Source organism: Ceratocystis lukuohia, assembly GCF_044167205.1.
Source record: "Ceratocystis lukuohia strain C4212 chromosome Unknown Supercontig2_pilon, whole genome shotgun sequence".
In the NCBI taxonomy this organism is placed as follows: Eukaryota; Fungi; Ascomycota; class Sordariomycetes; order Microascales; family Ceratocystidaceae; genus Ceratocystis; species Ceratocystis lukuohia.
In genome coordinates, this window is record NW_027263521.1 from 3,941,495 (window position 1) to 3,969,044 (window position 27,550).

The 27,550-nt window shown below is 48.1% G+C and overlaps 5 protein-coding genes across 5 annotated transcripts; 1 reads left to right on the top strand and 4 right to left on the bottom strand.

Annotated features, from left to right (window-relative positions):
* Positions 1-443: 443 nt before the first annotated feature.
* HOO65_020979 (glycoside hydrolase family 30 protein) lies at positions 444-1,898 on the bottom strand (the record flags this gene model as incomplete). Its single annotated transcript, XM_071000208.1, has 1 exon — positions 444-1,898. The coding sequence occupies one exon, from the start codon at positions 1,896-1,898 to the stop codon at positions 444-446; it is 1,455 nt and encodes a 484-aa protein (XP_070861617.1).
* A 4,840-nt stretch (positions 1,899-6,738) lies between these two features.
* HOO65_020980 (uncharacterized protein) lies at positions 6,739-7,533 on the top strand (the record flags this gene model as incomplete). Its single annotated transcript, XM_071000209.1, has 1 exon — positions 6,739-7,533. The coding sequence occupies one exon, from the start codon at positions 6,739-6,741 to the stop codon at positions 7,531-7,533; it is 795 nt and encodes a 264-aa protein (XP_070861618.1).
* A 1,282-nt stretch (positions 7,534-8,815) lies between these two features.
* HOO65_020981 (C2H2 transcription factor) lies at positions 8,816-10,712 on the bottom strand (the record flags this gene model as incomplete). Its single annotated transcript, XM_071006615.1, has 2 exons — positions 8,816-10,232; positions 10,312-10,712. 2 exons carry the CDS (start codon positions 10,710-10,712, stop codon positions 8,816-8,818), a joined length of 1,818 nt encoding a protein of 605 aa, XP_070861619.1.
* A 7,775-nt stretch (positions 10,713-18,487) lies between these two features.
* HOO65_020982 (Nacht and tpr domain protein) lies at positions 18,488-23,139 on the bottom strand (the record flags this gene model as incomplete). Its single annotated transcript, XM_071006278.1, has 2 exons — positions 18,488-22,137; positions 22,218-23,139. The coding sequence occupies 2 exons, from the start codon at positions 23,137-23,139 to the stop codon at positions 18,488-18,490; spliced, it is 4,572 nt and encodes a 1,523-aa protein (XP_070861620.1).
* A 1,639-nt stretch (positions 23,140-24,778) lies between these two features.
* HOO65_020983 (uncharacterized protein) lies at positions 24,779-27,541 on the bottom strand (the record flags this gene model as incomplete). Its single annotated transcript, XM_071006439.1, has 4 exons — positions 24,779-25,593; positions 25,638-26,094; positions 26,157-26,663; positions 26,930-27,541. The coding sequence occupies 4 exons, from the start codon at positions 27,539-27,541 to the stop codon at positions 24,779-24,781; spliced, it is 2,391 nt and encodes a 796-aa protein (XP_070861621.1).
* Positions 27,542-27,550: the final 9 nt, after the last annotated feature.

Genomic DNA, 27,550 nt, shown 5'->3' on the forward strand with positions numbered 1-27,550 from the left:
AGGATTTGTTTGGGTTAAGAGCTTGCGCCACACTTTGAATTATGGGCCTGTATGTGGCGTTAGGTTTTCGCCACATACAACGGACAAGGGTATATATGGGACCAACCATAGTTGACAGAAACCATGCCTATATCACAGTCTGGTCACAGACCGTTGTGCCTAACTAATACACACTACACATGAACAAGCGGCACAGCCATGTAAAGGATTGTTACTCAACATAACATGACCATCTTTGCTGTTTTTAGATGCATAACCCACAGCAGTCAGGGTGCTCACGCAGTCTTGTGGAATGGCTAATTGTATAAACAGGATGAAATGCTTAAAACTAAACGACAGTAATGCGCTCTCAACAAAACTATAATCACCGATGCCGGGCTATGTACAACACCACGTCGCCGAATCCCCGCTCCTTGTAACGTCCCCGTCCCTTCTCCTGCGCTTTACAGAGTTAGACCCTCGATTTCAAACGTCTGGACACTGTTCTTCTCCAGGCTCGCGCCAAACTGAGTGCCGCTGATGGTATTCTTCGTGTTGGAGGCGTACCGGGCACCAGTATCGGCTAGGATAGTCTCCCATGCAGGCACCGCAGTTCCGGCAGCAGGCACATTCTTGAAGGATGAAATGTCAAACGAGAAGGTGTCGGTCTCCCCAAAGTTAGCTGCAACAATGGCCAGCTTCTTGGTGCTGGCATCGTAGGCTGCAACCACACTGTCGCTGCCAGTCTCCAGCAGGGTCATACCAGGGCGGATGTGGCGCGAGAAGTGAGCAAGGGCATAGTATTTAGCGGTAGCGCCCTTGATCGTCTTTGCCTCGTTGTCAGCATCAATCAGACCCCAGCCACCGCCGTCCAGAACCTGCCAGTAGACCCAGCCGTTAGGATGCATGAGGCGCAGATCCAGCATGATGCTATTGACCATCTTGGCACCAGTGGCATCGTTCTCACCGTGCTCCGAAGTCCACAGGTCCTTCTTGGCCTCGCTAGCAATCTTCCACAGTTCCTTACGAGCATCGTTCTGGGCAGCCTGGTAGCCGTGGGCATTGATGCGAGTAATCTGGCCCTGTGCAGTGGGGCCAATAGCCTTCCAGGTATCGACGGTCTCCTGGAAGTGGTTCTCGTCGGAAGCGGCAATAGTGCTCTTGGTAAGCGATCGCGTTTTCATGGCCTCAGCAAGGTGGCCGATGATTTTGGCCTGCGAGTCGCGATCAATGTGGCATCCTTCCTGGGTACCAGTAGGACCCTTCCACCAGTTAGCCATGGGCTCGTTGAAGGGCTCAATGGTAGTGAAGGTAACGCCCCAGTCACGCGCGGCCTTCTCCGCCACGGCAGCCAAGTAATCAGCGTGCTTGGCAAAGAACTCGGGCAGCAGGTTGCTGCCTCCGTCGTTGCCACCAGCGGGATTCAGGTTTTCCAACATCCACCACATGGGAGAGTTGCTGAAAAGCTCGGTGTGGGTGACGCCACGCTCGACTGCCTTGGAAAGCATGAGACGCTGGTTTTTGTCAACCTCCCAGTCCCAGCTGGCAGAGTTAATATCAGCGGATTCGTCGTTGAGCCAGAAGCCCTCCATGGCGCGACTGGGGATCATGCTCGTGGTGATGTTGATGCCAACATTGTTGACCTGGTTCTTGGTGCAAGCACCGGCATTGTACCGGGCGATAGTGAAGCCAAGACCGGGAAGGGTCTGGTCGTTGAGCTTGGTCTCCTTGAGACTAAAGAAGGCATCGGCAAGGTCGTCACGGTCGCCAAATACAGCGGCCCACCAAGCCAGAGAAGTGCCCCAGCCCTCCCAGCCAGGGTATGTAATGGCAGGGTCGACCTTGATCTTGACTTCAGCGGCAGCCAGTTGCACAGTGCTGGCAGCCAGCAGAGTGGAAAGAAGCATGGCAGCAGACATGATGGAGAGATCTAGATGGAGATGGGATCAGATATAAATGATAGAAAGGGAGGTCTGTACACAAGAGGCCTAGGAAGAAAAGGTCTCGCAGAGATGTATGTATAAAAATCAGGGGAGAACGAAAGCTGAACGACAATCAATGTCTATAGTTCTTTAGAATGAGCGATGCTAAAAACGAATAATGAAAGAATAAAACAAGAAGTGAAGAGAGGGAGCCAGACAGTGTCTGTGATGAAAGACTGTGAAAATGCTAGATGCTAGATGCTAGATGAAGAGAAAGGGAGTAAGACAGAGCCAGAAGCGGGTGAGCTGCCCTCATCTTATAGATCTTCAGTTCCCGAGTCCTCCTTCTCTCCCAACACACCAAACACCAAAGTATTTGCCCGGGAGTCCGTACGCGGCGTTATCACGCCCCCCATCGCCACACCAACAACATCACGATTTGCACAGACTGTAACTACGAGACTTCCTCCAAAAATAGCCAAAACGAGTCAGTACTGTTCGGCATCGTAATTCTCAGCCAGTCTACGTATGATAAAACCCATGTCCGCCCCCCATTCCTCCATCCCTTGCCTTCTCTTTCCTTCTACTTTCCTTCTCTTTCTAAGTTCCTAGATCCCTGTTTCCCTAGCCCCAAATACTCCGGCAAGGGCCTCATTCTCATGGTCAGCGATCGGTATATTTCCTACTGCCTACTTCGTAAGATCCCGCCTGAAGACAATAAGCTTCCGATTTGCAACAGGATGCAACAACCCACGAGATCAGCAGGGGCCATTAAGTTGTATCAAGAACTTTATTACACTTTTACATTTTCTGTGCATGGAAGACTCGTATGCACAGTCTGTTTCAAACCCAACACCCATTGACCACCGCCAAATACACTTCATGCTAGACAAGGGGCTTCTGTCTACCTCCAGCAGCAATAAGGTTTCGCGGACAGACCCATATATATGAGAATCGCGTGCTGCGGTACAGCTATGCGCATGCGCTATTGGACTCAGGGGCAGGGGTCTTGCTGCCTCAAACCTGGTTCAATCTCACAACCCAAGTTACGTCACGTTTTCTCTCCGCACTTCTTCATCTCGATCATATGCCAGGTAAAACTCTTCATGTGCTGTTTTACCATGCATGTTTGGAATTATATGGCTTTCTAAATGTTTTATAGGGTATTTAAGATATTCTTCATATTGAAATATCGGCAACTACCTCGGAGTTGCGTCGCGACTCCACTATAATACAAGCTATTAATAGCAACTAGTAGACCACACAGCCAGTCCTTCATCCTACTAGTAAGACACACGCGAATTTTCATGATCACCAAAGCCAAATGTGCGTGTAGTCAGGGAATTAAATCTGGTGAAGATTCGGCTAGATCTAAGCAAGCCATCATCTCAATTTCTTTTTTTGGCGCTAACCCTACTACGTGATCATTTTCAATGCTTTGATCTAACTTTACACTGACCGATGTTGAACAGCCACTGCTGTGCCGCCACGTCCACACGCGCCTAGTCGGTTTTCGGAGCTCATCCCGACATCCTCTCGTCCTATCTCGTATTGGCGTAGGCCAAGACAAACAATCCAGGGACACCTAGATAACTGAATGTGATTTAGCCTGTCGTATGGTAGCACAAAGCTCTAGCTTATGTCATAGCTCCAGAACCAGCTCCATGTCTTCTTTTGATTGCCGTCAGTCACTGCTCTTGGCTTAGACCTGTATCAATATGTCAAGGGAGAGCGCAAATTAGGACGGAAAGTCGCCTTGAGGGGTTGCACAAAAGGGAAACCATCGTGCATTTTCAGGACAGCTTGAGTTTAATGAGCCATGAGCAAGATGACAATAAAGACACAAACCCGAGATGAGATGGTGATACAATGCGTAGACCTTCATTATTGATAGGGGCCGGCTCGCCTATAAGAAGACGACGCGGACCTACCTATCCCGACAAGTCCACATGCCGTCCTCTCTTATCCCGCAACTTGTTCTTCCCTCTGGCTCCACCATGCATATGATCAGTCTCATTACCATTGCCCTCGCGGCTTTGTTCAGTCTCGCCACCGCTACCCAATCATCTTCCACATGCGGAGAGAACTGCACGTCCTACGGCTACCCAAAGACTTGCTCGTCCACATGTGATGTGATATTTGATCAGATATATGGCTGCTCTCCGATAAGGTCTGAGTCCGACGGATGCTATTGCTATGTGCCATCCGAGTACTCTTTGTCCGCTATTGCGTGCAGGCAATGCCTCACCCTAGCTGCGAACTCAACTCTCGTTGATCTTGCGGAAGCAGTTGATGGTAGGTTTGGAGTGGAGATCAGAGTACATGAGCGGAAACACTATAAAGCGCAAATTACTGACTGGTACTGGTTGCTGGAACTTGTAGATATCCAAGGCGTGCTTGATGTATGCGGCTTCTCCTCTGGGGCCTCCTCCACAAGCCTTCCCCCAGTGTCCACGGCAACAAGCAGCATCGTGAGTTGACCTTCCATATGCGATGGTCAAAGACACAAGAGATACACCGGCTAACGCAAACTTCGCACTCACAGTTCCTTCTCCCCACCGCCATTCCTGTTATTTCTGGCCAGAGCCGTGCGGCTGAGGGATCAACTTGGATCATATTTGGCAGCATCTTTGTCTCGCTTGGCAGCATTCAAATCTAAAGTAGTCTTGCTTTTTAAGTGAGGGTTTCACAGCGAATGCGCTTTTAAGTTACACAGGCATGAGGGGGACATGGCGGTCTTTTCCTTCAGCCCCCCCGGGAGTGGATGTACCTGGTGCCCCCCCTATGTTCGCCATTAATAAGATAATAATCTATGTGGAAGTAGGCGATATCGACGTCTGCAAATCTTTTTTTAAAGCAGTCCAACTGGCTTATCCCTGTATGTTAGAAATACACCAGCATTTTTGCCATCATGTCTTGTGCCATGCAGCTAGGCTGAAGCGCTGTTTGCATCATTACATGCAAACTAGCTATATGATTGTGATTTAAGCATTGCCAGCAGTCTGAGACAAATCGTTGCCCGGTGAACTAGACATTTAACCGGATCCATTTGCGCCCATGTGTTGGGATGTTGGTTTCCCTTCTATTTATCTGCCAGAGCCACATCTGCATTGCTTATGCATGAGGCAGACACGTTGGGAGTTTTCTTTGGCTACCTGGGGGCATGATAGGGCTGGTGACTCAGGCAGACACATATATGAATGTACACATATATGCATTGCTGCTATTATATATACCTACTTCCTATGGGAGGCCCGCCTGTCTACATGAGGCTTTCTCTGTTTAACTGTTACTAGCCACCTTCCCAAGCAACTCCAAAAACCCGCCTTCACCAGGGCTCTATTTGAACGTCTCCCCCCCCTTCAAGACTCTTTCACTCCTTTCAGACTCTTTCTTCTTCTGCCACCACCCATACACAAAGATAACAGCCCCTTGTCCCAACCTTCAAATTTAAAAATGGTAACTTGCGATTGTGGGAAGAATTTCGCATTACGCGAACATTTACTACAGCATAAACAGTATGCTGCCATTCACCAGCCTGTTTTCTGCACATGTGGCAAAAAGTTTGCTGCTATTGAGCATATGCAAGCCCATGTGCAAAATGCACAAGTGCACAAAAGAAAAGAGCCACCACTCATCAAGTGTTCCTGTGGAGGAACATACACAACCAAAGATGCCCATAGGGCTCATTTACAACACTCAAAAAAACATACGACGATACCAGACCGCTCAGGGCTGACCTGCTGCGGCAGAAAATTTGCAACGGAAAAGAGCTGGGATATTCACCAGCAAACAGCTGAAGTTCATCAAGGAGTTCCCTGCTGCTCTGGGCGGTTCAGGACCCTGGCTGAGCTATCTCGGCATATTTGCACTGCCAAAGCACACAAAAAGACAACAGCGGACGGCGAGGCTCTAGTCTGCTCTTGCGATTGGGAGTTTTCTACAGAAGCTCAGGTTCGGCGGCATCTGGTGTGGAACGGCATCCATGAGGATGTCTGCGGTAAGCGACCTTCCAGCTTTTACTCAGACTTGATCAGATATCTAACAAAACTCTTATTATTAGTATGCTCTTGCCAAAGAGTTTTCGCCAAGCCAGTGCATATGAAAATGCATCGACAGTATACACAAGTCGTACATGATCAAAGAAAGGGCGATCTAAAGCCGGGCAAGTTTGTCAATGACAAACTTGAGGATGAGTCGGAGGTAACTAAGCTTAATTCTCTGCACAACCACCGCAATATAGATCACTTGCTAACCTGCTATTCCCAATTAAGAGCTCTAGTAGCTACGAGTATACGGACTCAGATTCCGGTAGCGATATTAGCCTTGGTCTGCCAGGCTATCGGCTAGCCAGTGGCCCGGGCATCCCGTACGATTGGAGTCTATGTAGCGATGACTGTTTCTGGTGTGGCCATATAGGGCTTCATGACGAGACAGCCGAGCTAAGTGAAGAGCTCGCAATTGCCATGAGTCGACTCAGGGCTTAAGTCGCCCAACTACATTGTACTTGCTTAGTGTCTACCTGGCTACTAGATAAGATAACACGGTAAATAATATTGCTTAGCAGGTCATATCTAGTACTTGCATTCATCGTCTTGGTAGTTACTCTACCATTATTTTGTTTACTAGGCTTGTTCCCCTATGGGCAATAACGTAATACGCCGCAAAACACAGGCTCGGCTTTGGCAGCTTTCGAGCTATCATACCTTTTCTTGTAACCACGTAGCATATGCATCTTACCACATCTTTGTCGCTTCATACCTTAGGTTTCACGTTTTATCCCCAGCCATTCATCACCCAATATCTGTTATCAGTCTCTCTACTATTACTATTCATCATGGCCTCTTTCGCTTGTCCTGCCCAACCTGCAGACTGCACAGTTCCAACCGAACTTCCCAGCCAATGCTGTGTCGAATGCTCGACATGTCACTGCACATCTGGAAGTTATTCCGACGTTGCAGGCTATCCCGTTTCCGAAATGGCGGAAAGACCCTCGGAGATTCTCCGCTGCGAAGAATGCGATCTACACTCCAACAGCCTGCAGTCTTCTGAGGATGTCTTCGACCCTGTGAACACCCGCCGTCCCCCTGGCCACCACTTCATCCAAATTATTGCCACAACAGGCACACTCCAATGCACATGTGGCGAGAATATCTCCGACACCCCAGCGTACTTTCTGGACCTCCAGATAAACACTGTAGTAGATCGACTAGACAACCAGGTGACTTCACGAATGCCTTGCGAATCGACTCGTCCCTATGGCACAACTTCCGATCGCCCCCTTGAGCATTTAAATCCCATCTTGGACGACAGATCGCCATCTTCAACCACTATCCCCGAGACCATCGGGACCCAGTCTCATCCCGCTGGCTTTCTCGACCCAGATTACCACCGGGTCCTTCAGTTGCAAGGATCATGCCCATTAGTTTCCAGATATACACACCACCCGTTCCCCGCCCCTCTTCCTTCAATAGCAGACGGCCAAGTCCCATTCGCTGCACCCCCATTGGAGCATTCGAGATTTCCTCTAGAGATGCCTTATACACCTTACCTATTCTTAAGAAGGCTCACCCAGCAAGTGCAGAGAATGACTAGCACGAACTTCCACGGCTTGGAGCCGACACTTGGATAGTCCCAACCATGCCAATAGAAACTAGAGCGTCGTTTGTCGTGACGTCATATATAAGCGCAGCCACAATTCCTTTTGTACACATTCAGGCCTGCATTTCTGTCTCAGATAATGCCACCACAAGTCCTTGTGGTTTGATCGTATACATAATAATGTTTGTTCCCCTCAGCATGGGATTACCGCGTCAAACTGCAGTGTTGCAACGTGAATGTACCAAGTAATCATGTGCTTAATATCATTGGAGGGAGAGGTAGTTGGACTAAGATGAGAAGCAACATTAAAAATTGCACCCAATATGTTCATAGACAAGAAACACGGCGGACTTTATTCTTGACCTTCGAGGGCGGGCATGTTAGGAAATGGGTAGAAGGAAAAAGATTCCTGCGCTTTAATACTACAGTAAAAAGGCAGAACACGAAAACTAAGACTGCAGGCATTGATATATATATATATATATATTTGTGTACCGTTTCAACATCATGATAGAAACCAAAAGAAACAAGGAAACAAAAACCAACACTAATACAATATAAAACTAGAGCAAAAGCCACTAAAAAGATAGCCGCCCCCCCTTCCCGTGAATAGCCTCCAAAACACAAAACCTAGTGAGAGAACCAAGGAACCCATGCTGTGAAGGATGGTAAGCAAGAAAAAAAAAAAAGACAATGGTCAACAGTAAAACGAGCACCTCCCTTGCAAAAAGGAAAAAAAAACAGTATCCACGCAATAAGAAATAAAGCAAACGAGATACCGATATAGGCGAAAGTCCCCTCCAAGAAACATACAAAAGAATAGTGAAAGAAAAATCAAGAAACTCAAGCCCGCAGTTTCTGTCGTCGCTCTGAATAGATTGGGATGAGTAGGAGGGGAGGGTGCATAAACAATGCAGATAGAAATCGTAGTTTCGTGATCGTAGTTCTCATAAATCGTGGCAGTAGCGAAAAGGGTGCGGTAGGTATGAATAGAAATCAAAAAAAAAACCAAAGCGTAGTGTTCGTCGCAGAGAAAAGAGAAAAGGATGCCTACACGTTACCAGCAAATGGCATCGGAGAAAGACATGAGAGAACACGAAGCAATAATATAGTCAGCAGGCCATCCACTTGCGCAGAGAGACGAGAACAAAAGCAACCAAATCATAGCCAAGATAGTCCAAGGTAAGATCGAAATTGCAGACCAAAATCAGCATACAAGCTGAACATAGCAAGCCCCCACGCCAAGACACAAGATCTCATGTCACAGGCTCCACGTAATGAGAAGTAGTAACCCTCAACCCTCAGCCCCTCACTCACATACGAATGTCAGGTTCAAGAGGGTTGGCTCCCAACCGGTTCTTGCGAACATCTTTCTCATCATAGTTGAGTCGCGGAAGCGTAATTGGCGGCGTGTCTACTCTGTCAGGCACAGCCGTGTTCCACGACTGTGATCGTGAATGGCCTCCACCACCACCACGAGAGAAGGGCGCAAGAGAACCTGGATACTGCGAATGGTGGCCTGAGTGGGGAGGTAGCGGGCCCGGAACCACGGGGTTTTGAGTTGTCCTATCTCTAGGAAGAAGCCCACGTCCCGGGTCAAAGCTAGAAAGACTAGCTCTATCTCTAGTGAAATCCCGGCAAGAGGGGAAAGTTGGTGAAGCCACGGGCGAGTGGGCCTGGTGGTAGTAGTCCTCGGTCGGCGTCACAGGCGACTGTGAGTTTTTGCCGTTGTTTCCAGCACTCGCAGTATTACTGTTGCTGCCATTAGCACTACTCCCTAGACGAATACGGGCAAGCTCCTCCTGAAGATTAAACTTGGGCTGATTTGCAAGACGCCATTCCCGCTCAGAGGTGAAGCCACGAGGGGGATTAGCCCCATTGCCCATCGGCCCTGGAGCTGGACCGGGCCCTGGAGCCAGCGAGAAAGCACCATGAGACTGGCCACGGACATGACCACGATTACGAGCCCCATGGGGTGGGAAAGCTTGCGAAGGAGGTTGTTGAGACATCATCGAAGAAGGCCCTAAGCTCGGAGCTTGTGAAGGCCGGCGCACTCTGTCAAAGTTATCACGCAAGTGTGATGGGGCTGGGCGTAAGATCTCGCCAGGGGTCATTAGGCTCCGGGCACGGTTATGCCCATGAGCGTGGTGACCATTGCCCTGTATCACTGGGGCCAATACACGATCCTGGTGCTGCGCCATTTGCGCCCCATAACCATGCTGTGGCGGTTGAATTTGCTGTGGCTGCTGGTGGTGGTGCAACTGTGATGGGTCTTGGGACTGATGTTGATGCTGATTTTGGGGTGGAGGGGGGGGTTGTGAATGGGGCTGATGTCCCCAAGGACCTCCCATCATCTGGCCCTGCGGGCCGTGAGGCGGATGCTGCTGGTATAGTCCAGCGGGTGCAGCAAGAACAGACCCAACAGGGCCAGAGCTCGGGGTCGTGTTGAACGAGTTCATGTATTGTGGGTGCCTATAATGAATGGGAGTCGACATAGAACGCGAGTGTGCCGAACTTATCGTAGCTGGCAATGTGGCAACAGGGTGTTGTGAGATCGAGGCACGCTTCCGTGCCATGGAGTGTCTATGGCCGCGGCCGCCTTGAGCTGCCAGAGAATCCGCCGGGATCGGTTCGTTAGCATGGACAGTTTGCGCATGTTGACGGAGGTTGTCTAGACGGGTAAACGCCCGGTTACAGTGGCACGTAAAGGGACGTTCTCCCGTGTGGCGTCTAGGGGAGAGCGAAGTTTGATGTTAGAAAACAAAATAACGCAGACGGGGGGAGATAAAGCAATAAGTAGTTGGCGTACCTGATGTGACGAGAAAGATGCTCGCTTCTTGTGAATGACAGAGTGCAAGGCGGGTAGTCGGTACAATAGAACTTGTGCGGCCTCTTCTTGCTTCGCTTGCGTTTATTGTTTTCATCCTCATGATCTGAATCACTCGTTCCCTCGGCAGACTTTGCTTCATTCTCTTGCGGTTTAGAATGGACGGCATGAGGGGCGGTGGGCCTAGCAGCATGTGCTGGACTCTGGCTCATGGTGCCTGGAGTCCGACCCTGACCAGAGCTATTGATCATGCTTAGAGTAGTAGCGGCCTCTGAAGTCATAGGAGTAACTGGTCTCATGGGGATGTTATGGCTGATAGAGGGTTGGGAATGTTGCTGTTGTTGGCGGTGGCCAAAACTCTGTTGTTGTGAATCCGCATACATGGCGGGGATGCTATTATTGTGGGACATGGCCAGCGACATTTAAACAAGCAACGATAGAGGGCCTCTCTTGACGATATTAGTTTGGGCGGGTGGGGTTATCGAGATCAAATTGAAGACCAAGACGCAGGAACAAGTGGAGAACTTGGATGAAGCTAATCAGGCACAAGATGATTTGTACCAAATTCTTTTCTTATTCCTCTTCCAAGACACCGAGTAGAAATAGGTAGCTAAGCGTCCTTTTAGGTGGCAAAGCCGCTTCCAGTTGAAAAACAGAGACTTCCTAGAAAATGAAGAGGGAAAAAAAAAAAAAAAAAAAAAAAAAGAGCCAGCAGGCACGGCAAAGCTGGAACCGGGCAATAAAGTTGGACTTGGATTAGGACACGCGGGGTGTGCAAAGTGCGAAATGGTTGTAGCAAGGTGAGCTTACACAAGGAGGGGGAAAAATAAGAAAGGATAAAGGGAGAAAAAAGAAAAGAAGAAAAAAAAAAGTAAAGAACAGACCAAAGAGGTTTATTTGTTTGAGCTTGGGTTCTTGTGGTATTTGTCTCGGTTTGGTGTATCGTGCGAGAAGGAGAGAAAAAAAAAGTAGTCGCACACAAACGGTTGTTTCGTGTGTCGTCGAGGCGCAGGGCACAAGTCGAGGTTGCTAACAGAAGCAGGTGCAAGGCAAGGCAAGGCAAGGTCCAGGTGCAAAAGTAGATGCAGGGTTTCAATGCAGTCTGTGTGTTGTGTGTCTCAAGCACAATTACAGAGCAAGTGAGCACAGAAGGTCGGTCTGGTCTGACTTCCTCCAAGTATGCAAGGCCAAGTAACGAACAGAACGAACAGGGCAAATGTGGAAAGGAAAGGAAGAAAAAAAAGAGGACGATCGAGCGAGCAAGAATTCTAGAATAAAATAAATAAAAACAGCAGCAGAAGCAGCGGCAGCAGCGACAACAGCAATGGCAGAAGAAAATCAGGTGAGGTGTGAAAGTCACAACACAATCAAAAACTAATCCGTTGGAGATGGGAACAGTAGGCTTTTAGATGCAAAAAATAAATCTGCAGACCAGGAGAGGCGTTTGTATGCCGATAGCCTGTTTCTTTATAATGGCGATGAATCACCGAATTTTTGCTGTCAATCGGAGAAAATATTCTTCAAGCAAGAGTTGGATATCAGAATGGCTAGCTGCACTGGCGCAGTTTGATAAGCTCCTGGTTAGCTTGGTCTAGTGCTGATGCTGAAGCCGTTCGGTTAAGGCCTGTTTGTTGCGTGGAATGTCGGAAAAGGCGTCTGTGTCTTTTTTTCTGGGGTTGCTGTGCTCTCCGTTGAGATGAGCAAAACAACAGCAATAATGGAAATCAGGCAGCTAAAGCGCGTGCGGGTATTCGGAGTATATAGTAAAAGTAGTAGAGCAAAGTTTCGAGTCCCGTATTCAGCACTGTAACTGAGGGAAAGCCAGAAGGGACGCAAAATCGGGGTGCGGGAAATGAAGAGGGAATGAGATAGAAGACAGGGCAAAGGTCCGCCAACAAGCTGGAAAGATAAAGAGAGAAGAACCAAATGGTCTGTTCAAGGGAAGAAATGGTCAGTGCGAGTTCAACTGAGAGCTTCCCTCTGAAGAAGATAAAATAAAATAAAAGATAAAATTCCAATCAAAAACACCATTACACACTAGTAAACCCCCGAAAGGAAATAATAAAAATAATAAAAAATAAAAAGGCAGGTAATGTGAGTTCTTGCAAGCTGGGACGGCGTATAAGGGACAGAAAAAAGTGAAGGGGAGAAACACATTAGTTAACGAAGGGTAAGAAAAGAAAGAAAGAAAAGAAAGGGATGCAGAAATTGTGGACGAGAAAACAAGAAGCAACGCCAAGGTATATACCTGCAGGAAGAATAAGAAATCCAGGCCAGGAATGAAAAAGAAGGAAAAAGGAAGATAAAAAGAAGGCCGCAGACAGCAAACCTCTTTTTCACTTCTGTCTAATCCGGAGCCAACAACGGTCCCGACCAGAGACTAGCACTGGCTATCACTACTAGACTTGGAGCAAACTGGCAAGCAAAAACAGCTTCCAACAAGCCATACAAAAAGAATGAGAACAAGAACAGGGTTTAGACCAAGGGCAAACTGCAAAGAAGCGCTCAGGCGTTTGGACGGTGGGGCGTTGAGTAAAGATAGGCGGGCGGGAAAGCAGTCAAGGCAAATAAAGAGCAAGCATATATGAACAAAAAGTTATTTGTGAGAATCAGCACCGAATCCCCCCTAGGCTTTGGTTCCAGGTGGGTAAATGAGCCCGCATGAAACAAAAATCAGATAGGCTTAGGGAGAGTGGTGGTGGCTTGAGACAGCCTCATAAATGATCTTGGGGCGTGATTAGAGAGGTGAGAACCGGTGAGAAAAAGGATATTGTCACAGTATGATGAATGGAGAGAAGCCTAGCCCAGCCTAGGAGCGGGAAAAGTCTCTACAGTCAGGCCTAAGGTCCGTACTGTAGATATGTTGCAGTAATCTCGGCAAAAAAACCAATATCACTCATATTGCACCTGCACCCACTGATGCTGACAAACACCCAACGGCCAGAGATAGGCGGGAGTAAAGAGATTGCATCAAATATGACAGCAACTTGCTGATGACTTGAGCTTCTGTAGAGAAACCAGACAAGCCAAGCCAACAGCGAGCAAGCAGCCTATAGGATGAATGGCTGAGAGGCAGGGGCCAGATGGGACAGACTCAGGGCACAGTTTTCTCGTCGGTTGTAGATCCTTGAGGGAGGGGAAGCTATTCATTTGTCAAGGAAAACAAAAAAAAACACATCACGCAACCCCATGCTAAGGATGGGGTTGTATGCAGGGGACGAGGAAGTGAGGGGAAAAAGCAGATAGAGGTTATCCTAATCGGACAGAAGTGCAATGGGCATGAAATCAGGGCAAAAGGGCGGGGGGCGGAAAGGTCAGGGTATAGAGCAAATCGTGGTGAGGGCTATTATGTCGTAGTGTCACTGTCACTGCAATACATATGTATAACCATCAAACCGAAATCATGCGGCGTATTATCTCCAGGAGTAGATACAGCTTACCCTCCATTCCGTCACTCCATCCGTGCCAAGTGTCTGATTCACTTCATATTCCCATAGGGAAGAGGGAGGACAAGGAGAGCACAAAGGGAGAGAGACAAAGAAAAAAAAGATAGACACAAGGACGGGTCAAGGTCACAAAGCACAAAGCTACCTCTGTGGCCTTGCCTTGATTTGCCTTTGATTATGGGCCAACGGAGTGTCATAGGAGTAGTAGAAGAGAATCCAAGAGAAACCATTAAAAGAAATCATGGCCAAAGAGACACAGATTCACGGGCTGTGATTCTGAAGCCAGCTTGGCCAAAAAAGAAAGCGAAGGACTTTTTTTTTTTTTTTTTTTTTTGTTTCTGCAGCCTCACACATTTGATCGGCACAGTCCGGGATTCTCTTTTTTTGGCGGAGACAAGGTAGCAAGGCAGTGATAAGCATCAAGATCCCGACCCCCTAGAAACAGCGTTGCATAGGATTGCCTGTAGCACTAAAATACGGCAACAGGAGCTCTCAACGCCCATATAGGGGGCCGCTGTGCAGCTAGCGGTGCATCTGGTGCATCTGGTGCAGCCGGTGCAGTATACTACGCAGGGCCAGTGCTTGTTGGGCAAAGAAGGAAGGAAATGGTAGTGTTTCTCACACCGCAGATCTAATCCGTCTTCATGCACCACGAGGAAACGGTCGATTGGCAGAATCAAGGAAGAATGGAAACGGACAAGGGAAAAAATCGTTTAGACAGTGGACAACAAGGCAAATGCGCAAGAGAAAAGAGCGAAAAAAGAAAAAGAGCAAACTATAGGCTGTTGACCTACCAGGGTATAAAAGAGCAAGAGAGCAGGGGCCACGCGATTCTGAATTCCTGGCAGAGGACGGCCCTTGTTCGCTTTTCTGCGTGTCGATGGACGAGGTGAAATATCAATAATGATATATGAACAGTTGTGTGATGTAATTTTGCGGGAGAAAAAAAGAAGAAGAGATAGTTGAGCGTAACAAATGCTTTAAGAGCGCAGATTTTTTTTCTCTTTCCTTCTATGCTATACAGGGCTTCCTGTTTTTGTGAATAGGCAATAGCCTCTAGCTTCAGAGGAGAAGATGTACGTCATAAAGTCAACAGGGCATGCGTTGCGTGGTGTGGCAGCACAGACAGAGAAAAGGTACAAAAGGTACAGCAGGTACAAGAGGTACGCAAGCGCAAGGGAGCAGAAAGTTGGTGTGGGTACAAAGGTACAAAAGTACAAAGGTACAAAGGTACGAAGGTACTAAGATACGAAGGTACAAAGATACAACACTATGAAGGTACAAAGGTACAAAGGTACCACCGCAGGAAAGAAAAATGCGTGATCATAGAACAGAGGGGCAAGCAGCGTGGAGGGTTGCGCATAAAATAAAAAGATGTAGGCAGTTTATACTAGCAACCTAGAGCTCCCTTTAGTTTCTTTACCTAGCCTGCTCTAATTTAGCGTTACCGAAGATGTGAGAGCTAGCTCTTAGTCTGTCCAGAGGAGAGATGTCAGATTCTTCTTTTAGGCTTCCACATCTTTAGGGAAAAGAAAGGAGAAAGAGGGGGGAGGCAGAGAGGGGGGAGAGAGAGAGAGAGGGCGAGAGAGAGAGAGAGAGAGAGATGAGGGGGGGGGGGGGACAAAAGAAGAGGTAAAAGAAGACAGAAGCGACGGCCACGAAGCAGATAAGCTCTTTTCCTTTGGTCGTGAATTTACACAAGTATGGCGACACATCTACTCCATACTACTATACATGTATGCATTCTGCATGCAGTAGCGGGAACCTTAAGGCCCCTCATGTCCTGGCGACCATAATTTTTTCCTACTACTATTGAGGCCCTTAGTACCACGGCCATATTGCTGCCGCTACTACCATCACTACGACCGTAGTGATGGTTGTGTATCCAGGCCATTCTTGGTCAAAGCCTTGTCATGAGCAAAAACGCACAGCCTAAACACCACAACTCTCAACCCAACAAATCCAAAGATAGAGCAATACAACCGAAGCGAAGCTAGTCTAGTCGTGCGAAGTGTGGGTAGTAAGTGCTTACGGCCAACAAAAAAGGAAAAAAAAAAATGAAAAGAAGCAAGAAACGAGCCATCGGCCTTGTTCCCATCCCCCAACTCCCCATCGTTTTCCTCTGTACATCAGGGCTCTTTTGCAAGCGATGTTTGTTTTCAGCCCCGCCATTCTCGTTCAAGTATGACAATCAAAGTCGAAAAATTAAAGCCCACCAGCCAGCCAGCCACATGACAAATGATCCCAGAGAGCAATAAGAAAATAGCGCTGCCCGAGCCCAGAAAGACTCATGAAAGCGGGGGGAGAGGGGTTCAATTCTCGGCAGGATTTTATTGATCGCATTTTAAGCCCCATTGATAACGGCTTCGTCCCAGCAAGACCAGATGGAGGCTCCGCTGCTACTTTCCCTCTTTTGGGCCCTCATATTTACCCTCATGTCTCTCTGTCTCTTCTCGAGTTCCCTTGTTTCCCTCAAACTCTTCCTTCGCTGGTCTTTCATGCCAGGCACCAGGCACAGACAGACAAGGTCTAGCTGCCCAATGGCCCAAGACTCGTTTTTCCTTTTCTTTCAACACTGAACGCCATTTCCAATGTTTGCTCTGTTAGGCAAAAATAGCCATTGCCACCTTGCTAACCCGATGTGTGGCGAGGCAGAGTTAGCCGGCATGTGTCTTAGGGTTAACCATTCGTGTGCACATTCGCCAATCCATCCGCCAGCCCGACAAAGGGGACAAGGAAAGGAAGGCACGTCGTTGTTTTTGCTGTGTCACTTGACCGGGCTCATTTGACGCAGTTCCAACGTAGTAATTGCTTTTCGACTATAACACTGTAAAGAAAGCAAGGGCCTGCCGCCTGCAGGCTGAGGAAGGTGCTTGCTAGAAAACGGAAGGATCGAGGGAAGAGGGAAGGGGGGGGCTGGGCATGGACCTCAGGGCCTGGACCAAAGCAAGACCCTGTTTTCGAGCGCAAAAAGAGAAGTAGCAACCCAAATGCTGCGGATGAAGTGAGGGGGGGAGTAAGGGAAAACGGCATGAGACAGCATGTTCGCGGCGTTTTACCGCCTCTAGAAAACCACTATTCTTCTCACACAGCAAGGCAACTGCTATATTCTGACGAGAGAAAAAAAAAGCAGTCTGACAAACAAAAAAAACGCCACGCCATGTCGTGGTATTTTTTGACCCCTCCCTCTCCTTCCTTCCTTTCTCTAATGACGACATTTTTCTTTTACTTGTGGGAAAGTGCATAGAAACCTTGTCCTGGAATCCTGCTTTTGTCTCTTACCCTTCCTGTCTTGCCGAGGGAAGAAGAGCGCCAGGAAGTTAAAAACACAAAATCACTAGGCGGTGTTAAAAAAGAAAACCAGCACTAACAGGAAACAACAAACAGCAACCCCGCAGGATAGGTGAGGCAAGAACAAGTCATGTGCTCTTTTGTGGGCAAGGCATTCTCTGGACAACCCTAAGCAACCATCAGCATCTACTAATTCTACTACGATAATTCTATGTCATCTGCCCTGAAGCCATGGCAAAACTCAAGAAACTAAGGGGGCAGAAACTCAAAGAAAAACTATGAAAAATCAAGAAAAAAAAGGCCAGGAGCACCAGGGGCTTCAGGTACAAAGTGAGATGATTGAAACCTGAACCTGACTTGATCCGTTTGCAGCCAGCAGTGTTTAACAGCATTTGCCACCTGGCCAACATGAAGGGTGGAGACCTAATGACTACTGCTAGGCTTCTTTTTTGTCACAGGTCTCTTGATATCTTAGCTGCTATTGCCTTGGTGGCCGTGCAGCTGCAGACGAGAGGTGCCCTGGCTCTGTAATGACTCGAGCTAAGCGTCATAAATGATACAGAGAAGAAGGAAGAAAAAGAAGGAAGAGAAGGAAGAGAAAGAAGGAAAGAGATAGAGACATGGAGGGGGGGACTCGGCTCGAGCCGTATGTCGTCTTGAGCGCACCAAACGCGGGCAATGAGAGCTTGAACAGGGACTCTATCTTTCACTTCTACTTTTGCCTTGCCAGAGCTGGTGTCTATCCTCCGCCGCCGTTCACACCCCCTCTTTTGTAGCCTTGGTCAGATTTTGTCTCCCTCTACTCTTCCCTATTCTCCTGCTCCTTACCCCCCCCCCCCCCTTTGTGTGCTCTTTTCTGCTGTAAACACCCCTAGTCCCAGCATCCCCCGGCCCCGACCTTCCGCCGTACAACATTGGAGTGAGTGACACAGGGAAAGCCTTTTCTCTCCCCTTCCTTCTCCACTTCTCTCCCTCCTTATCAAAGAGAAACAAAGATCACCCAGGGCTTGCCGAGATATTGCCTGGGAAGAAGTGACCCCTTCGTCCATTCTCCTCTGGTTTGATCAGCCCCTCCCCCCATCCCCCTATCCGTTACTTCTAAGAGGGTAAGATGGCTACGTCGTGGATTGGGGAAAAATCGTTGATAGGACTTAGAGTAACAAGAAGAGAATTAAGTATGCTAAAGAGAGCAGGAATACACGAGCGGTGAGTTTGGGGGCGTGCTACAATTAAAGACAGGCCCATAGAACCAAATATATGCAATCCAATTTAGGTAGTATATACAAGTAATAAAGATACGGTCTAAGAGAAAAAAAGAGAACGGGGACATAAGCGATAATAAAGGTGCACCCAAAATCATTGCAAGAACATAAGCAAACCTACGCCTATAACGATCTCTTATACAAGCGGCTGACGTCTCATTATAGGAGGGGAATGATCTCTTCCGCCTTTTCCTCCTCCTCCTCCTCCCCCTCCTCCTCCTCCTCTGTATCTTCACCGTTGTCCTTTTGCGCCACCTCTGACACTAGATACTCCTGTCTCAGCTTCTCCTTCCACAGCTCTATACTCTCTACCCGTCCATCTGCTAGGATAATCTCGCCCCGGCGCAACTTCGTTGTCATGGCTGGTACTAAGAACCATTCGTGATCTGGCCCGCAGACAATAACGCGGGATGCTTGCAAGCTCATCTGGCCCTCAGTATGTTTGTGGCCGATATCGTCGCCTATCAACTCGAGGCGCAGTTTCTTGGAGCCGCGGCCGACTACCTTCTCTAGTGCGCGCAGTCGATTGTTGGGCTTAATGATAGTTTCCAAGCAGTCAACGCAATATATGTCGAGACAGTGGGTACAAACAGCAAGGTCTGGATCGTGACCTATTATGTTGAGACACTGCGCACACACACGTGGGGTGATGCACGAATATGGCAAAAGCGGCCGAGTAAGCGGGTTAGTCTTGATAGGGGTTTTAGAGCCTGCAACTGGCCGAGTCGTCGCTGTGACTGAAGCCATGCTTGCGTTCACACTATCAGCGACCATAGCCATCTCTAGCCTCTCACTGGCAGGCTTTCGCATGCTTTGGTACAGAGCTCGCGCGTTTTCCGTATCGCCAATAGCCACAAGGGCTCTTGCGATGTTGTCTAGTGCATAGGGATCATTGGCTGGTTCGTCATCCTCTAGAATTGCCAAGCTTTCATCAATGATGCTTGCAATCAACCTCTTAGCCTCATCCATTTGTCCTGCGAGCCGATAAAGCAATCCTCGAAATAGCACTGCGTCATTGACATCCAGGCCAACCAGACGTTGCGGCATATCTTTGTGCTGATGTCGCCGTAAATGGCCCTGAAGGTCGTCCAGCTCTCGGACCCATTGGCTTGTCTGGAGGCTCGTAGGATCGCAAGCTTCTGAAACAGCTAGCTGCTTATACACCAGAGCTAAGCTACGCAGGGACATGAGGTGCATTCTGCGGACTAGAAGACTGCCTCGTAGGTGGCTTCCAATTCCCAAGATGTCAACATGAATGGAGATGGCCTTTTCATATTCGCGTGAATAGTATCGCAGCATGCCCAGGGCCAATCTCAAGTAAAGCTCCTTGGCCGGGTCCTGCTGCTTAATAGCCAGCCGGATTGCTTTGTGAAAGGCATTTGCCATGAATGCTACGTCGCCAGAAATGCAGGCAGCACGTGGGATAGTCCACTCCGACAGGGTTCCTAGCGCCGCTTGTGCTACTAGAAAGTCTTGTAGCCGTGTCCACGTCACAATTTTATCGAGACCAGAGTGCCGGTTCATCCATTTTATCAGTACCATGATATGGGCGTGTTTGTTGTTTTTTCCAAGTGCTGATAGGTATGCAGCTTCAGGCTCGAAGCCTTGCCGGTTGTATGAATTGTTGATGGCCTTTTTGTAGTACTGGAGGGCCTGGTCGATGCGTTTGAGGTGGCGGTAGCAGTCGGCAATCTGGAGCTGATTGGAATACCGTCGCCATACTCTATAGCTTGCATCTTGCGAGCGGACGACGGGAAAATAGTTCTTACCCGAGCTTTCCTCCAACACCTCACATGAAAGACTGAAGATAAGGGCCTTGTCGTAATCCTTTTCGATAAAGCGGCAATATCCCATTCGACCCACCGTATCTACCATGTTGCCGTCCATAATGATAGCTGTTTTATAGAAATTTTCAGCTTCTCTAGCCAGCTTAAAGCTCACATAAGTACTGCCTACGCGGCGATACCAATGGCCTGACTTCTTTATATCCTTGGCCCAGTCTAAAGCCTTTTGGATACGGTCATGAGGCGAGATGTGTGACCAGTCAATATCCAAGTCCGTCCATGATTGGCCCTCTTGAATGTATGCCACACTGTGAACAATTTGCAAACATAAAAGGGTTGAGACGTATTTGTCGAATGATGGATCTAGCCAGGCTGAGGCGTATAGACGGCCAATCTTTTCCACAAGGCCACCGGGCTCTTTCACAACCTGGCGCGTCCAAGCCTGGGCCTCAGGAGGTAGGCCACAAGTGACCTCGGGATCCGACATCCACTCTGTTATACAGGCCATGTTGGCATCAGTAAACAGCTTTAAACTCTCCTCTTCTTGGGTCCAACCGAGGACAACGTCTCGCTCAGTCAAGAGTTTGTATAGGCAGCAGCCAATTTCTTGTTTGTCAGAAGCATTGACTTGGCCTCTGTTCACCGCTACCAGGTGCTCCTGCCAATACCATGAGGCATATCGCCATAAATTGGCACCAATAATAACCTTTGTCTTTTTCTCAGGCACCGCCACAGTTTTGGGAGTAACTAAAACTTGGAGACATGTCTTAAGGATATGGAGGCTAGCCTCCGTGAGATGAAACCCGATGCCAGGTTTTCCATCGGCCGTAGCTTGAGGTACACAGCCGGTACGGAAGAATTCGGTGATTGAAGCATGGAAGAAAGCAAGGTTTGTTTTTCGAGTATTCGAGTCAAACTGGAAGTTTGGTTGTGCAATGTAGTCGAAATTATAAGATGCATTCCTATCCTCAATAGAAATCTTGGTGGTATCGGGGGGAGGAACTGGCGATTTGGTTGAGTTGTTCCCTTCTAATTGCTTGACGAGATCGGCTGTAGTGAGGCCGTCCTCACGAATGAGCGCAAAAAAGCACGAGTATGGCCCACGAAGAGTCTCCTCAAGAGTGAGAGGTGGAGCTCCAAAGCGCAGTTCAAAAATGGCTATGATTTCACTGAGCTTTAGTGTCTCCTGCGCACATGTGACCCAAATCAATATTTCGTTGAGATCGTTGATTTGGGCGGCATTCAGGGAATCCTGGAGTCGAGAGATTGTCTGTCGTAGCATATCTTCGGCTTTTTGCGGATATCGTTGGACGCTTTCAAAGATTGAGGACATGTGTGTGCTATTGTTGATGTCGGCTAGCATAAACTGTGCCAAAATAAATAGGCCTCCCACTTTATCGTTCAGAAGACCAGCTATCTTTTGTTTTGTAGATTCTTCGGTGCGTTTGAGAATGCGCAATCGCTTGACTTCCTCGTTGATGAACATCTTGACATCACCGCTGGACCGTTCGGTGGTTATGACAATATGGCTGAGTCCAACACCGTCTGCTTCACCTAACACAGCCACCATATCTTGCAGAGTAGGTCGCCCAGTAATCATTACTTGGAACGAAACTGGGTTTCCCATGGAGCCTATAGGGAGAGATGCCATATCCTGAAGCATACCAAGCAAAATCTTCAGTTCCGAAGGCTCAGCTTCGTCAATGCCGTCGAGAATGAGATACACGGTCCGTTTTCGGGTGTCATCCAAGATTGGCTGTTTCAGTAACTGTGTAAAGGCGCTAGGAATTGTCTTAATGTCGTCTTCACTCAAGATATTATAGAGCAGAGTCTTTGAGTAAAGGTCGTCATCTTCGGCGAGCTGGTGCGAGATATCCCGGATGGCCTGATGAACGGAGCGAGTTTCTGGTCTATTATCACGGAAGAAGAAGTACGCAAGAGAATCCATTGAAGACTCCTCCAACTTGAATAGCTGCTCATTTATCCATGAGATGACTCGTGCTGCAATGTACGACTTCCCAGTGCCTGTATTATGGAATAGGGGGTTAGCATATTGAGGTCTTACTTTAATGTGGACAGTATGACGGTAGTAAATGACGACTTACCTGGACTCCCGGATAGCCACAAGATCTGGGTTTCCCCTTTGAACCATGCCTGGAACGATGAGTCTTGGACTAGCCAGTCACCAGTCCCAGGAGTCCGGGACTTTTCAAGGTATCGAAAACGGTCTTCTGAGTAGACTGATGGGTGTATGATCTCCTTGATTTTGATGCGGTTGCTCAGCATGGACCGATCTCGAGAATCGTCGTTAAGTTTTTGTAATTCCGCCTCTATATGCTGTTGCACTGCGATAGTCCTTTTGATTTCGGCCAAGGTCTCAGCCATAACAAGACCAGCTTCGTCTTCTACCACATTGTCAAGCTTGTCGATGATGGCCTGTACTGGACTGCCCTTCCCAACCAAGCGGCGAAGGTAAGCATTGACACGGCCACGGTTGATTTCTGTCAATGCCACTAGCATGACCTCGAACAACACAGCCATAATCTCAACACACTTTGCCCGCAACTGTGGCGACATTTCTTCCCTGGAATAAAAGTGCAGGCGGGTTGTAAAGCTTTGTAGGCGTTGAAACATGTCGACTATAGCATCGTATGTTTGGGAAACTCCGTCTGCAGCACCAACAATAAGACGAACAGCTGTGAAAATAGCGAGAGATGGAGCAAACGCTTGCTCGGCGAGCCCACCAAAGGCCTGTCCAAGCTGGTCGACAGGCTGGAGAATCGTGGTGACCACATCAATTATGCCGCGCTTCTGTTCGCGGAAAGCTTGAAACTTGTCATTTTGTCGGTCGATAGCCACAACGAGGTCGCTAATAGACCGCATTGATGGGTCTAAGAACGAAACAGACTTGCCCTTTTCAGCAGTTTGGATATATTTATTATGGGCTTCTGCGATCAAACTCTGGAAAAGTTTCTCCATGTCCTCGCGGACCTCGGGTCCTTCTGAAAGAAGTGGCGTTGGCTTCATGATGATTAACGGAAGAAGTAGAGCAGATATTATGTGGTGTATTGGAGTTGGTAATTAAGCCAGGAACGTCGGAGGGTGTGATTTAGTGGCCGGAATCACGACTTGCTATATATACGTGTAGTAGATAAATAGGTATATATGAGCCGACAGGGCGCATCGCACATATCGGCAGGTCTTGTTAGAGAGATCTTCCTATTATGCCATAATGATTCTGTTAGTTACAAAACGAGACAATTGCATGTGAACTGAGTCTTGCACGTGATCCCAACGGTAGGGCAACTATAAACACAGCCGCTCTTTATACTTACCACGTACTGTCTCAGTTCAGCCGCGCACCAGCCTAGGTCTGGATAGTTTAACAGAAACAACGACAGAAAAAGGCTTAATAGATGCAGACGCAGCCGCGGCTGCAGAGGCGAAACGCAGAGGTTGCCCAATTTTTTCGAGAGCAAAAGATGGGATGTAGTAAACTAGCCCTCTTGAAACCCTCCCAGCCAGTTCACTGGTTCTCGCCAGAACTTGCCCAACTGGTTCCAGAGCCAGCCGAGAACAGCCGGAAAAAGTGCCTAGATCACTAGGCGAAGCGGGTTGGGTTTCGGCGAAGACCTTGTTAAGCAGGAGTCTAGGCGGTGGTAAGAGGGGAAGAGGTCGTCTTGGCCAGTAGGTTATAGGTCTAGGGTAGATAATAGGGGAAATGCAAAAAAGATAAAAATGCTAAAACTCAGAAGGTGACGCCAGGCAAGAAAACATGAAGCCTTTCTCTCGCCTGGGCGCTGCAACACTCCAAAGGCAGGGCTATGCATCTATGCATGGAGAACAACAACACAACATGCGGGGAAGGGTTGGTGAACGTGCGGCAAAGCTCAATGCAGAAAAAAATCTCCACACAACTGGAAGGTGCAAGGATTAGTCGCGCGGTGGGCCAACGCGGCAAACACAGCAATAGGAACCTAAAGCAACAGTATTGAAGAGTCTTCAACAATCTTCAGTACTTTCCTGTATAAGCCCTGTAAGACACTGCCAGATGCTACGCTACGGGTGGGTTATCACATAGGGGGTTCTTTCCCATAGTACTAGGGCTCAATACCTAGTTCTAGACCTCTTGAAATATGGGCAACTGTACTGTTCGCCAAGGATCCACACAACTCTTGCCGCCCACCGTAAACTACAGCACCTTGAATCATTCATCACAAGCCAAAAGATTCTAGTTTACTTGTAAGTCAAGGTTAACTTTTTTGTGGGTCTCGTGCACATGATGGAGTTGATTGTGCTCCTGAGGTCAATGTCTCATTACGTCTAAGCCCTCCTGGGAAAAGGATGAAGCGAACTATGGTAAGTAAATATCCTAGACTTGCAAGTCCCGTGCCGGCTTGTTTTTAAGCCTCTACAGCTCCTGCTGTTATGTCTCTACTTCCATGACGCTCGGAATATCAAATTGCTAGCCCCATGACATACTGCCACCTGAAAAATGAGAGGGCCGTTCGCCTGTCCTCCCAGCCAATCAAGCACCGTCGTGGTTATGAGAGACGTCACCAATGTCTTGCATGTCCTACTCACACGCCCCATGTTCTACCCCCATCACTCTCCCCTCCCTCTTGCATCTCCCCCTTCACATCACCGCTAACACTGAACCAAGTGTTTAAATGCTCTTCTTTGCACGGAAAAAACTGCCCAATGTCCCCATAAGTTCCGGTAAGCCCTTTTCGTGACTCTCAGATACCATGCCTCCGCGGATCCATCTGGGCAGCTTATCCTGGATGCGTTGCGTCCCATAACGTCGGTCCACCAGGATAATCGCCGCGTAATCGTTGCGGTGGCGAATAGCACGGCCTATACTTTGGTTGACAGCACGCATACACGCGTTTTCATAGAATTCCCGTGCTTCTTTTTTACCCATTGCAACAGCCTGCTCGTGCGATATCAGGGCTGATGTATGCGTCAATGGCTCGCCTTGCTTTTCCGGCTTAGTCAGTCGCTCGACTGCAGATGTTTCAATATACTCCATCTTGGCCTTCCAGTCCGGCGAGTTGATGTTCGGAAATGGCAGACCAACAATCACTACGCAGCGTCCCAGCTGGTCTGAAAAGTTGATGCCTTCACTCATCTTGCCGCCTACAACGCCAAGTAGCATCGCCCCTTTGCTGCTATTAACCCCGCTGGTTTCCATAATAGCTGCAGTATATGCCTGCAGCGTTACATCACTCGAAGCTGTTTTTGACTCGCAAAAAATAGCCTTGCGACTTTGAAGACGCCCCCAAATGCTATTATGGTCTTTGCTATTTCCCTGCCAGACTTTGACAACCTCCTCAAGATAGCCATAGCTAGGGAAAAACACTACCATACCATCAGGTACCACGTTGCACATGTTTAGCAGGGACATGCCAAGCTGTGAAATCATGTCCTTGTCGCTACGTCGCTGAAAGCTAAAGTCAAATGATCCATTTCGACTGTTCCCTAATGTCCAAACACAAAGATTTGACGGGGGATCACGTGCCCACAGCTCAGCGTTGTGATCTTGCTGGGAGGTAGATGAGGGAACAAATGGGAGACATAGTCATTGAATGGCGACATTGTTCCTCCAGCAAGGATTACAGCTCGTGCGCTCGAGGCAATGCTTGCGAAGGACTGAGTGGGTGACAGCAAAAGATACGATAGCTGCACGTCTCCATTCTGTGCTCTAGGTTCAAGCTTTTGAAAGAATATACGGCCTTCAAAACTCAAATTTGTCAAGGCAAGCAAGAACGATACCAATGTCTGCAAAACGGGCTTGCTGGGTGCCGGAGGTGCTGACTTGCCTTCCTGCTTAGCTTGTTCTGCTTCCACATAGGAAAGATATCCCTCGATTTTGTAGGCCAACTTTGACTCTTGCACATATTCAACTAGCTTGAACATATTGATCTGGTCTGCGCCCTTTCGGCTAAGGAGTTCCGTAGCGCTAACTATGGCATGCTCCCCCTACAACCACTGTGTCAGTAAAATAATGCTGATTTTCTATACAACGTTTTTTTAACTCTTACTTTGCCGTTTTGAGCCTCAGTGAGCCAGGAAATCAGGCATTCCATAACCCTCCCAACACGACCAACCTGTACCCGATTCTCAGGTTTCAACTTCTTGCCAAACTTCTTGACGTAGATACCAAGCATCTGTCGGCCTCTATTAAGTTCGCTAAGCTTAATTGATGCCGCATGAACACTAGAGATTGCATCCATGATATTATGGGCCTCATCGATAATGACTACATTGCCCTCGAGCTTAATTCCTAGTGTGTCCCGGGCGCTCTTTTGTAGGAGAAGTGGGTATGGCAAAGTAATGATCTCGGCTCCGGCAACTGCAGTTCGAGATGCGTAGTAAGGGCATACAGAAAGTGATTTTCCAAGGCGATACAAGTCCTCAATATCAGGAAGAGTTGCGAGAGCGGTATCTCGGAACTGGTGTGTCTGTGAAAGGAGATCTTCTCCAGGCATATACTTGCATTTTGCGCCAGATTTTGACTGTTGAAGTTCGGCACAGCGGTCGTTGATGGCCTGCACTGACGATAAGCAGGATACTTGAGAATTGATACATAGGTTTTTGCGGGATGATAGAGGAATACTCTTTACTGGTTCTTTTGACTTATCTGCGTCGTTACTAGACTGCAGTGAAATTGGCAAGCTGGAAGGGAATTCAGGCCGGCGGAGTTCAGCTATAAATTGGCTTAGTTGAGAGTGAGTTCTTGAAGCATAATATATCTAGTCATGTTAGTGCTTGCCATAAGCAAAGTCATACTAATCCTCTCTCTGCATTGACCTACCTTCAGGGGCTCTTCAAGAACATCATCTTCGTCTTCTTTCTTTCGCGGCCCGCCTAGTCCCAAGCTAGATAACAAATTTCGAGTCTCTTTACTAAACCCAGAAAGCATGTCATTGTCATTGCGACCCATATCTTCGATGTCTTCAAGTAAAAATCGATTCTCAATATCATCAGTCTCGGCTCTTTCTGCCCGAGCCTCTTCCATACGTCGACGTTTGTTTGATCTCTGCTCCATGGCCTTTTCTTTCTGTCGGATTTTTTCTAATTTGTCCTCTCTCTCCTCCCATTTCTGGCCAAGCTCTCGGCGCTTCTGTGATAGCAATTGATCAACAATCCAATCAGGCTCATCCAAGTACTGCTCCTTTGTGTCATTAACAGATTGTTCAAATTCTGATGACTTGTGGCTCCTTAGCCATGTCATGGCTGAACATATCAAAGACAGAGATTTTCCCGTACCCGTAGGGCTTTCTATAATTCCAATCTGCCCATCTCCTTTTTCAAGAACGCCATAGACAGCTTTCATGAATTCGAGCTGAACATCGTAAGGTGTATAAGGATGGTGGTACTTGGCAGATTTTCCAGACTGTGATGATAAACTTTCAATAGAAGACATGATGGCCAA